The 13354-nt window shown below is 37.4% G+C and overlaps 1 protein-coding gene across 3 annotated transcripts in view; it reads right to left on the reverse strand.

Annotated features, from left to right (window-relative positions):
* Positions 1-12412, reverse strand: part of SNX24 (sorting nexin 24) — a 45548-nt gene extending 33136 nt beyond the window's left edge. The window contains exons 1-3 of one of the 3 annotated variants that reach the window (XM_014953462.1): positions 12328-12412; positions 8672-8791; positions 5486-5590 (exon numbers count right to left, since the gene is read on the reverse strand). In XM_014953462.1, coding sequence (XP_014808948.1) covers positions 5486-5590; positions 8672-8731 — 165 coding nt within the window. In that variant the 5' untranslated portion in view covers positions 8732-8791; positions 12328-12412. The remainder of the gene's footprint in view (positions 1-5485; positions 5591-8671; positions 8792-12327) is intronic. The other 2 variants (XM_014953464.1, XM_014953461.1) reach the window with 2 other exon arrangements.
* Positions 12413-13354: the final 942 nt, after the last annotated feature.

Consider the following 13354-nt stretch of genomic DNA (forward strand, 5'->3'; position numbering starts at 1 on the left):
CTGTCAGGAAAGGCAATTTATTTATTTATTTAATCATGACCACATGGAATTTAGTATCAACACTTACTGAAGGAATTAAAGAAACCCATCATGGCCCACAAATAAACAAGACTTCGGGCCAAATTTTCTGTAAAACAGTTTTCCTTCTGCAGTCATTAACTGCAGAAATAGCTCTTTTGTCTTAATTTTTTTTTTGCAGTTGAAAGATTAAAAAAATGCAACATAATAATGGGTGATTTTCTCCTTTCAATTTCTGATGAACATACTCATAGAGCAACTACAGATTATTCATAACTCAATCCCCTGTTTTCCTAATTCCACCCTGCTGGAAACTAAGACAGCTAAGGAGTACAGGATTGGATTCTACTTTCTTAAGAGCAAAATCATAACAGATATGGTTTTATTTATCTTTTTCAGGAAGGATTGGTAGTTAAAATATTTTTAAAGAGAAATGCATTTTGGAGAATACTGAAATATAGGTCAAAGTGTTTCTCAGATCTCCAGATTATTTCCTTAAATGGAAAACAAATCTCTAGTCCAGTTTCATAAACTCCATAATTCATTTTGAAGATTTGGATTCCTGAAACTGCTGGAATGTTGAAGTTCATCAAGTCTTCAAGTCTCGCAGCCAAGTAGCACTTTAACCAATCTTATCTCCAGGAATCAGGACTGTTCTCTTTGTAAAAAGTTCAAGAGTAAATAAAAGGCAAGTATGTTTTCTTGACCTCAGCTGAGAGAAATATTAGCTCTACATAATAACTCTGGTTAGAGATATATGTACATCCAGACCCTACATACAGAGCTTTTCAGAAGGCTTACTGCCCTCTTTTATACTAGTCTTGCCAGTCACAAGAAGAATTTCTTCAGATCACCCAGAGCATAAGAAATGGGTTATTATTCTGAAGCTCATCAAAAATACTGGCCTCATCCAAAATCTCTCCTCATAACCAAATCATTTCAGTGAAAACAAGCAGGAGCTACACAGTTGCATGCTGAGGTGTGGGTGCCACTCCACAGTGAATTCTGTTAACGACGCCTGTTACCTTGTTGGACTGATGATATCAGCAAATGATGAGATTTCTTCTGCCCAAGGGAGTTAGAAAATATCTGTTCCATTGAACTTTAAAAGGCAGACCTGTCAAAGGGCAAGTCCCTGGGGCAGAGAGACTGGATGGCAATAACATCCAGTGTCAGCTTTACTGGGACAAGGATATGACCTAACTCCAAATCACTAGAGAGCCAGTGGCTAGATCAAATTCTTCCCCATTACCAATTCACTGGAAATAAGCTCCATAAAAACTGCTTCTCCAAGAGAACATCATATAAAATCTACTTGTAACAAATACTGATCCAATTGACAATGCAGTTGCAGCTGCTTTGCTAACCCATTAGATAAGGTCCCTCAGTGCTGCCCTTAGGAATCCCTGCAATTCTCTTCAACAGCTAAAATAAAACCTCAACTACCTGTTCAGTTGGTCAATCCACAAGATGACTTACTGAACTCATACACAACAATAACTGTGCAAAAGGGAGCATTTCAAGTGATCTATATCTCCTTTAAATACACTTCCAAAGCAGACCATATTTCTATATTGCTTTGTGATAAGCAGTCAGTCCAAGATTATACAGTGGATTAAAAATACCAACCAAACAACCACTACACACAGAAGTTACGATGTTGATTAACAGTCTGCCCTATCATCTTCCACACTTGCCTTTACCTTCTGGTACTTTTAAGAAAACATATTTCTCTAGGCTCACAAACATAGTATCAGGAGTCACAGACTTTCAGTGCAGGTCCAATGGGTAGTCCTTCTCCAATTAGAGTCTCCCTACACAACTAGCTGCTTCAAATCTGCATCCTCTACCTTTTCTCAACCCCAAACTCTTCAGGAAACATATCAAGAGAAGACATTTCATAACTATAAACAAATCACAACTAAGTTCAAATCTTAGTGCAATCTAATACTACTACCAGAGAGATTTTTGACAGCAATTGTGCAATCCAGTGATTTATTCTACACATTTTAAATCAAAACCATCTGCATTCTCACCTCTAATGTATCACAACCTACAAGCTCAGATATACAAAAATGTAACTGTTAATTCAGAATTTATATCACACACTAATTGATTTATGGTAACTCTTAGTAGATAGCCACCACAAGGTAACTGGACCTGGCTTAGTCCTCTTCCACTGTAAGTAATGGGCATTTTCTTATTTAGCTGAGACTAAATCAGCTCAAGCTCAACCAAGTCATGTGTGCTATAGGTTAATATCATGCACAGAGACAGTTACAACAGATCACTACAGGAGCAATAGCTTATTGCTTCATAATAACTTGCTTAATATTTGGGTCCACAGTCTGTCATTCACTTACCTTTGCATCTGTTTCCTCATTAATAAATTAAATGTACTCCTTCTTTCCCCTTGTGAGTCAGTTGACTGTTCTCGGTATTCACAAGGGCTCTGGTATTATTATTATACATGCAGCTAAATTACTACACATACTAGTGCTTACTAGTCAACTGCTCCACAGTATTAAAAACTAAACTCGTAAATTCCAGCCAAACATGTAAAATATGAAAGTCATCTAGAGGTAATATGAATTATTCTTTCACAATTCCATGAAAATTGGTCTATTACAACAAGAAAAAATCCCCACTCAACCTTTCAAAGACAAGAGAAAAATAAGCCATCCAATGAATATTAGCTAACAGTGGATACTGAAAAATTTAAGAAAATTACTATTTGTATCTTACCATTTAATAATATATGGTTTATTCACAATTTTGCTATTCTTCAGAAAGATATAATGAAATGTTTCTGAGCTTCTGTTCATTCACTCCAAGAAACAACCCACCTGTGCTGAAAGCATTTAAGAGGGTGGTTTCATCATGAAAAGGTCACAAAAAAGTAACAAGCTACTTGCAAATGCAGCACCTTCCAGCTCAGACAGAGGAATTTCTTGCTTTCTTTACTACTTGATACAGACTGACTCTACTATGCTGATTTTATATCATTAGTGTTATCTGCATTTAACTATAGAAAACTACTTAATTAAAAATATATTCAGAAGCCAAAATGATTAGATCATACCAGATACTGTTGTGTATTTGACTGCTATCTGCATGGCATATTATTTCTTGCCTGTACAGGTTTTCAAGGTGCAAAGTGCAATAATGAGAAGTGAATATATATTGAATTTGAATGTAACATCTGTGTAAATTCTTAATCTCTGCATGAGATTCTGGCTAGCTTTGAAAAACAGTTAAGGACTACCAGGACTCCATAATAGTTTATCAGCTGCATAAGCAGCACACTAGTACCACCACTGACTAGTGATGGGAGTAGCCAAACTGCTCTCACAGATTAACTCTCATTAGTATCAATGAAAATATGTTTGCAATGTTTTATGTGCATGGTGTTAAATTAAAAACTGATCATGTCTTCTCAAATTGTAGCATGTTCCTACACTATGTCTTGGAAAATGCTTGGCACTACTAAAACCTTCAGATAACTAAGTGCCTTAATATGAACTTTTAATTGTCTAAAATCAGGCTCTCATTATTTTAAAATTTAAAATTTCATGGATTATTAGTTCTGCTTTCTGTCAGCAGAAACAGAAATTAATGACTTTGATAAGAATATTATTTTGTTCTTGTTTTAATTTAGTATGCATATTAGTATGGAAATAACTTAGAGGCTTGTCATGTTTTTATCAGATGATGTCCAGCAGTCCCTTCCAATCTAAACCACTGCATGTCCCTATGATAGCCAATGGTAATAGAAGAGGGGTAAAGTTAATTAAATGTACAAAGCCGTACGAGATCAAGAGCTGACTAACTCTTCCAGTAGGGGGAGATGTTCTTTTAAAGTTAATCAGCAACTAAAAACTGCTAACCAATTTACCCCTGTACCTTTTTAACAAAAGCAACCTCATAAGAGAAATTAGTACATGTGCCTTAGTAGTGATAATCTCAAAAATACAGTTGTATAAAAATAGATGAAAAACAACCCAAACACCAAAATTCACAGCAAATGGCTGTAAGAGGAAAACATACTGATTATGGAGCAAGCTGTGCTGACAGCCATCAAAACCAAAAAGGCCCTATTCCTTTTTAAATCCAAAGTCTCACCAACAGCGATGTTTTTTTCACCCACACAATAAATGTAATTTTTAGATGCCAAAGATGCTATAAATATGGTAGAGCGAGAAGGAAAAATGGGTACAATTTTTCAATTTAACAATTGTAATGAAATATTTTAAAAAAAATAAAATTAACTACGCTGGCTGAAATGTTCCCTAGATCTTAGAACAAAATATGAGTTGTGATTTTCTCTTTATTTACAGATTTTTTAGAAGTTTTATGTCAGAATTAATACTGTCTCACGTCACACTGTAACTCTATTCTCCTCCATAAGCAGTTTTCTTTTACAAAATCTTCCTGAGAATCAAGGAGGTTCCTGAATGCTGCAGGTTACCATCCATTTTCTATGAATGCAGCTCACTGTCCATTATGTTGCAGTTCACCATTCTTCCAGTTGTGCTACTGCAACTGTGCATAATGGCATAAATAAGATCTCTGAAATTTTTACTACTCTGATCTGAGTAAAAATAGGATACTCTCACTCTTGCATTCCTCCCACAAAAACTATCCTTTGACTCAGATCGTTTCTATGATCCTCTTCAATCAAACAGCACTTGCACTGGTACAGCTGAAGGTGTAGTGAACTGGGAACACATCTAGAGGAATCCGACTTTGTCACCAGAGAAATGGCTGTGAAAGTACACCTCAGTGTGTTTTTAAAGCAATCATGGTGAGAGTGAAAATTCCATTTATTAACAAAGGATGGTATTTATCCCCTGTATATTTAGATGTCTGTATGTCTCAGTCATTCCCGAAGACTCTTTTTCCAGCCTGTAGCAAAATCAGAACCCAAATGGGTATGATCTGGGACTTTAAATGAAAGTTTTCAAACCAATTGAGATGAGTATGGGATGACAGGTGGTTATTTCAACTACATGAACAATTCAGATACAGGCATATCAGATACAGTAGAGGGAATATGAATTTGATAAGTCGATTCTTCCCTAGTCTGTCTAAATAGAGATGAGTTAAATAAAGCCTCCTTGTATCTCTTCTGCAACACTTTTGATAGGTATGGTCAGAACAACTTTGGAAAGAATAATATTATTTTCCCCATTTTAGGCGTAGGAAAATGAGGTACTAGGAGATTCGCCAAACTCAGTCAGCAGCTTTTGCCAGAATCAGGGAAAAAAAAGCAAAAAAAGTCTGGATTTCTAGCAGCTAGTCTTGCTAAGTGAACATAAATCAGTAATGAGCCAGTAAGTAGTTCATTTCCCCCCTCTAAAATTGCCTATCAGTAAAATACCCCACTTTATATGTTTAAATGCTTTGGATACTATCAGTCTGAAAATCAACGCCGCTTTTACTTTCACAGTGCGGAGAGGAGACTCACCTGCAAGTACAACTCCAAGCCTTGCCGTCGCTGCTCCAGGACCTTGGGGACCCAGTTTCTCACATGCTTTGAAGGGATCTCTGGAGTTCTTATGAACTTCTTGAGCTACAAGTGAAAAGAAATGCAGACAGAAACAAAGTATAACAGCATCCCTTTAATAAAATAAACATGTTTTTGTTAGAAATGAGGCAGTACAGATAAAATAACCATGCATAAAGGACAACAGCATGGCAATGAAGTTACTCACCATCAGCTCACTGAAGTAACTGCAGATTTCATACTTACAGGTTGCAGTTAAAAATCTGAACATCTAGCTTCCCTGGTACTCTACTAACAATTTGTTGTGACTAACAGCCTTAGAACAAAACAGCAACTATATAAGAATATTTGAAATGCATCCCCTGTTAGTCATCCTGGGATGATACCTCACAATGTCACCCAGATATTACCTTCCTAAGGGCAATGACAAAACACTAAGACAATTTCCAGCTCTGGATTTAGGCAACTATGAACAAGTGGGAGGAGTACAGGGAGGAAACCATTTCTCTGGAGAGCTGGCAATCAAGACTGCAAAATATCCATGATCTCAAACTGCACCAACAGATTGACAGCTGTGACAAATGTGTCTTATACAGAGAAATAGCAAGATTGCCACTAAATATATTTCTCAGAGAGCTCCATAACTATTCCTCCAAAGATTCCCACATGAAAGCTTTTACACATATATATGGAAATGTGCACATACATTCATGAGCATAGGTAGACACGTGTATAGGCAGACACAAACATACATTCTAACAACACTGAGAATCCTCTTGCTGGAGCAACATATTTTTTTGAAACCAAAAAATATTAATGTTTTCCTCAAAACTACAGAGCAAAAATAATAACTGGAATAGACTCCATTGCATTTTAATAGAGGATGACATTAGACATTCCTTCTGTTAGATATTGCCTCTGAGTAAATTCGAGGCAAGAAATTCAAGGAAAGAAACTCAAAATTGACTTTGACATGCATACCCATGGGAGACTGAGAATTTACATTTCATCTTTGAGCTTGCTGAGATGTCACTATAGGAAAAAAGCAATGCCAACATATCAACGTCTCTACAATTACAAGTAACGAAGCTGCAGCAAGGAAACCTCAATTGCTCTGGAAACATTTTGTGACTTCCTTATTTCTTAACAGTGCAAAATTAGAATTAAATGTGAAGTGAGAAAAACAACCCACCAAAACAAAATCCCAAACCCATGTACTTTTACTGACTGATCTTAAAGCCAGAATATAAACCCCTATTTTTTCCTCTAAATTGGTTGAGAATGTTGAAGAAGCTATAGTCACAGCTGTTGCGAACTATGACAGCACCTGCAGATGAGTAACAAATGAGAAGAATGCCTCAGATGAGGGGAGACAGATCTGAAAGAATAGAAGCGTCCACCAAGGCCTAGCTGCTTACAAGATAAATACTGTGTGGCTGGTACCTCAGCCGATGATTAACAATCCTTTTGTGCTCTGTGGCTCTGTTTTACAAAGCATTCAAAAAACAATTGTGTAAATGTTCACACACAGGTACTGTGTGTAGGTATAAAGCACATGCTGTACAGATGTACAAAGAATAAAATATAGCCCACTTTCTCATTATTACAATAATCCAATAATATATTATTGGATTATTGTAAGCATAAATAATTATTACAACGTCAAAGAATATTAAGCAAACCTACGTATGTGTTAGCTATATTGCTTCAGACCTGCCCCTACTCAAGAAATATTTATCTGAGGGCAATTATTGGTTGTAATACCTTCCTATCCATAGTACTGATGTATGCCTTTTTGACATACTGTAGCATCTGCTTCTTGCAAGTCTAAAAAATGGCTCAAATTATCAAGTAAAGAATTATTTCTCCAAGTGGGAAAAGTCAGTATGATTTAGAGTGTACACTAATCACTGTAAAATTATAAATAAGCTGCAATACAAAATGCATAGAACTCAAGTTTTCTGCAGATTTCACTGCAGTAATTGCAAGACTATCACCTTCTAGACTCCGCTGCTTAAAAAGAACTACCAATATTTAAAAACATAAAGGAAAAAAGTATATAAAGGAATTAAGGAATAATTATTAAAAAAAGGTTGTATTTTTGACTATGTTATAGACATAGAAAGAATTTAATTCTTCAGAAAAATTCGTATTAAAAAAAAAAATAAAAAAACTTTCGTTCAGACTTGAATACAATACTGTGATGTGAATGGTGCATAGTCTAAAAGGCCTGGTTTGTTGTTCTTAATCAGGGCAAAGTATAATGGCCTACACCCACGTTCTTGGAAATGGTTTTGCTAAAAAAAAAAATAATCAAAATTAATCAAAACATTAATTTACATTCTGATGAGTTAATAATGTCCTATATGAGCAATGGCGTCCTCCTTCCTCCATACGATGGCAGTGGAGCATGTCCTTCTCTGTCAAAAGGCACAATCTCCCCTTCAGCCTCCATTCCCATTTTCTACCACGGTTGTTCTCTACAGAAGCTTTGTTTTTCCTACTCACTACAGACATCTCCAGCACTAAGGGCACCTTGAATACACAGTAAATCTAAAGATACCTTTCCAACTGCCATGTACTCACAGCAACTTAGAGTGAAACTTACATTTTAAATTAAAGGCAAAGAGAGGCACTACAGAAAAATACCCTATTGGCATGCTGGAAGCAAACTGGTAGCTGGACCTGAGTATAAATAGTGCCATGGGATGTGAACAAATTGCTCACAAAGAACAATCAAGATACAAGTTCTGAATATTCTTCTCCCATACAAACTGTTCAAATACACACCCCACTTTTTCAAGAGCGTTGAGATTTTCTGCTCTAACACAAAACAGAGAGAAGAAAGGGTGAAACCACATACTGTATTATCAGAGAATGCTTTCTCCAGGATTTCTGTAACACTGAATACCCTAATAAGAGCTCAGAGCATGAGCTATTCAACCATGTTTACTGCAATTTTAGTACAACTTCAAAAAATAAAACTTAAGAAAAGAAGTATACTGATGCTAAAATATGCTGAATCTGCACAGAGAACAAATAAGAAAAAGTTACTATGAAGTTTACAGAGTAATATGAAGACAGAAAACAGATGAGGAGTAAGATGAAACAAACTGAAGAGTGGTGCAAAGTGTCAGCTTAAAATACCTGTTTTTCAAGTTTGTTTATTTTGCTGCTATTTCTGGAAAGAGACAAAGGGACCATCATTTATGGTTCTTCTGGTGTTCTAAGAAGAAACCTCTGGAAAAGGAGTTACTGCAGAGGAATCTGTGTACAAGGAGACAAATCTGAGAGCAAGAGTGTAGTCATGCGTGACTTTCGTGTGGATAAATTGTGCAACTACAGAAATTACAGTGAAATTAGACAACAACAATAGGAAGAAGAAAAAGCGGAGGCATTCAACACTTTTTTGCCTCAGCCTTTAGTAATAATAATAAAAAAAGTACTATAATACATAGCACAAATATAATAAGTAACATATAATGTTTAATATATAATGTTATCATACAATTATATTAATGTTATACTATTTATAATAATAGGCCTTGGGCTGCCCAGTCCCTGAGTCGGAGAACCACGAATGTGGGAACCATTTGTGTCGATTTGTGGGCCATTCAGTGTCCATTTACGGACACTGAAATTGTAAGGGACCAGCTACATCAGCTGAATGTTCGCAAGTCCATGGAGCCTGATGGAATTAATCCCAGAGTTCTGAAGGAGATGGCAGATAGTACAGCAGGATCCCTCTTGATCATCTATCAACATTCTTGGGAGTTTGGGGAGGTCCCTGCTGACTGGAAGCTAGTCCAATCTACAAGAAGAGCATGAAGGAAGACCCAGGGAACTACAGACCTGTTAGTCTAACCTCAGGACTTGGAAAAATTATGGAGAAGATCATAGTGGGTAATACTGAACAGCATCTAAAGGACAATGCAATCATCAGGCACAGTCAACATGGGTTCACAGAGGGAAAGTCCTTTGATGTCGTTCTACGATAAGGACACCTGCCTAGTGAATGAAGGGAAGGTGGTGGATGTAGTTTTTCTGGATTTTAGTAAGGCTTTTGAGACAGTCCCTCACAGCACCCTCTTGGACAAGTTGTCCAGCTGTGAGATGAGCAGGTACACAACTGCACTGGATGAAGAACTGGCTGAAGGGCAGAGCTCAACAGGTTGTAGTGAATGGGGCTACTTCTGTCTGTTGACCCATCCCTAGTGGTGTTCCTCAGGGCTCAATCCTAGGGTCAGTTCTGTTCAATATATTCATCAATGACCTAGATACAGGAGTTGAATGCAACACTAGAAAATTTGTTGATGATCCCAGACTGGGAGGTGCTGTTGACTCTCTTGAGGGACAAGAGGCATTGTAGAGGGATCTAGATAGATTGGAGCATTGGGCAATGATTAATGGGATGAAATTCAACAAGTCCAAATGCCAGATGCTGCACCTAGGACCGAGAAACACCAGGCACAAGTATACACTGGAAAAGGAGTGGCTGGACCCCAGCCCTGCAGAATGTGGTCTGGGGGTTCTGGTTTACAGCAGGCTCAGTAGGAGTCAGCAGTGTGCCCTGGTAACCAACAGGGCAAACTGCATCCTGAGGTGCATCAAACACAGCATGGCCAGCTGATCAAAAGAGGTGACTATGCCACTATTGAGTGATGATGCCGTCTCACCTGGAGTACTGTGTGCAGTTCTGAGCCCCACTAGTTAAAAAGGATGTGAAAGTCCTTCAATGCATCCAGAGGAGGGCAAAAAAAACGGTGAAAGGACTGGAGGGCATGTCCCGTGAGGAGTGGCTGAGACCTCTGCATTTGTCTAGTTTGGAGAAAAGAAGGCTGAGGGGTAACCTCATTGATCTCTACAGCTGCCTGAAGAGGGGAAGGGGAGAGGGAGGTGCTGGTCTCTTCTCTCTGGGATCCTGTGACAGGACACATGGGAATGGTTCAAAACTACACTAGGTTTAGACTGGACATTAGGAAGCATTTCTTTCCTGAAAGGATGGTCAAACACTACAACAGGCCTCCCAGACAGGTGGTTGGTGCCCCAAGACTGTCAGCTTTGAAGAGGCAGTTGGACAATGCCCTTAATAACATGCTTTAACTTTTGATCAGCCCTGAAGGAGTCAGGCAGTTAGACTACATGATTGTTGTAGGTCCCTTCCAATGGAAATAGAATAGAATAGAATAGAATAAATATAATATAATATAATATAATATAATATAATATAATATAATATAATATAATATTCCATTCTATTCCATTCCATTCCAACCCAACCTAATCTAACCTAATCTAATCACAGGAGATGGTATACTTGGGTAGGGTGTGCTTTAAGCATGTAAGTCCTAATTTTCTCCTCTTAATGTTTCCTAACTTATTTAGTTGTATAATTTCTATTCACCCACTTTACTTTTAACAGCAGGATTATTCTTATATGTAAAATAAAGTACACATGTATGGCAAGGCTTGGTGGTGGATGAGTTGTACTACTGATTCTGACACTGTTGCTCATGTGGCATCATACTCAATGCAAACACAGGGGGAAAATATCTGAGACATATCTGAATTAAAACAATAAACAAGGAAATGAGTACTAAAAAGTGGCAGCTGACACCACAACTGGGGGGGGTCTAGCGAAAAGGCTAGAAATACTGGCACATCTTAATTACAGTGCAGTAAAGCAAAATATATTCTTTTTCTTTGGACGTTTGAGGGCTAACACACAAATGGGTCAGCAGTTGCCTTTTGTCCGCATAAGTTTGCTTGTATCCATGCACCACATAAGGCTGGCAAAATCCGTCCTCTCTGCCACCAGGATAATGCTTCTTCATGAAATGATTCCTGAGCTTATTCAAGGCCACTGCAGCAGCAGGAGCTGTAAATGCCCGTGCTCCACCCTGTCATTTGCAGGGGAAGTTTCTCCTCTGAAGGCAAGCAGCACCAGTCAAGGGAGTTCAGTGTGCACACACAGTCCACTGCCACTGAAAGCTACAAGCCAACAAACATTCAGTTGACCCAGATCCTAGGAATGAAGGACTGAAGTCCTTCATTGCAGCCCCATCATTGGCAATAGGCTCCAATGCTTTTCCAGAATTCTCCTTCGCAATACTTGGCTTCCATAAGGCAGAAAAAATGTAAAACTTGCCTTTCAGCTGCATAACTATATAGCAGGATCCAGTTAAGCATGGAGAGGAGAAATCATACTTTTCCTTTAACAGTGATCAAAACAGTTTAAAGAACTATTAGTGGATAACCAATCTTGAAAGCGCTGAGTTCCCTTATACATATTAGTAAGATGATTGGTATCTTACATCACATTCATTTTATATCATATTCATTGTATGAAGAGCAGCTGACTGAGATGGTCTACACTGTATTTTTCATTTCTAGTTTCCTGGTGTATACAAGTTGTTTCCTCAGCTTTACATACAGCAAGTAAGCAACACAACTTAGAGAATTAACAAATTATTTGCCTAATTGGGTAAAAACCAAAAATGTATTTATTTGCTATAGGATTGTGTCTTCTTTTGTGATTTTACAAGAAAAACATAGCAAAGACAGCATTTTAGCAATACAGCATGTAAACAACAATCAAAAGGAAAGAAGAGTTAGTAACATCTGAGAAACCATCATCCCTTTCCACAAAACAGAGAAGAAACTGAGTTGGGAACTCATTTCCAGAGACATGAATCACAAGATGTATTTAAGATAAGCCATATATTGTAACAATTTTGAGAAAGAGGAATGCATTACAACTAAGACAAAACAAGGCTATATCTTATGAAGAAAGAGATTACTACCTTTTTATGAAGTGCATGGAATTCACTATACCTCTTCTCCACAAAATGTTTCCTTCCACTCATTAGCACCTCTATTTTAAAGACCTGAAAATTATAAATATAAAAAGGAGATTAATGTATTTGCACAAACAGTTCTGTGACATGGCTGTGACTGCATGCTTTGCCACAGTCCTTTCATTTTTGAGGTGGTCTCAAAAAACCCATGATGAAACTCACGAGGCGCAGAAGTACAGCAATTAACGGGAAGTATGGCTGAATCTTCTGTTACCAAGTTTGTTCAACAAACATACAAAAAGACAACTTAAGCTTGGACTGCATACTGTACATTAAAAACTAAGCATTAAAATATTCCCTAGCAGAAATATTTAATACATTTTGAAATAGTTAAAAAAAAGATTAAAACAAAGGATGATAAGAAAAAAAAGAGAGAAAATAAATAAAGATCAATTATGTTTCCCTTTTACAATAGGGCATACTAACACACACATGTTCAGGAAGAACTGGGTAACAGATGCAGTATGTTATGCAAGGAAAAGCAGAAATAAATACAAACACTATATCATAGGTTAATTGCCTCCTAACCTACAAATTCATCTGTAGTTTCAATTGAGCTTGCGCTACTATCTATACACTAGGAAATAAAAAAAAAAAAAAAACCCCAAACACTGCAAATGCTTGTTTTCTTTGTATGATACATGTGACAGCTTTTGTTGCTGCCTCTCGAAGGTTGAAAGGCCAGGAGAAGAAGCTCTCTGGATCACTAATTAGTAGTCACTAACATGACATTTTCTTGATTCTCAGGTCACTGGGTCAGTTCTGAGGGCAAGTGATGAGAAATACTGTGAAGTACCCAGGAAAACACGGTCTATTAAATAAAGACAAGATCAGCAGAAAAGCATACGGAAAAGGTGCTTGGTCTATTCTAGGAGTTCTTTGTTTTCTGTTTTGCTCAGAAAATGCTGGAAATAATTGTTTCCAGGACAATGAGACACAATGTTCAGGACAGATGATTACATCAAGACCCAAG

This window comes from Calidris pugnax, unplaced genomic scaffold (genome assembly GCF_001431845.1).
Source record: "Calidris pugnax isolate Ruff unplaced genomic scaffold, ASM143184v1 scaffold209, whole genome shotgun sequence".
Lineage (NCBI taxonomy): Eukaryota > Metazoa > Chordata > Aves > Charadriiformes > Scolopacidae > Calidris > Calidris pugnax.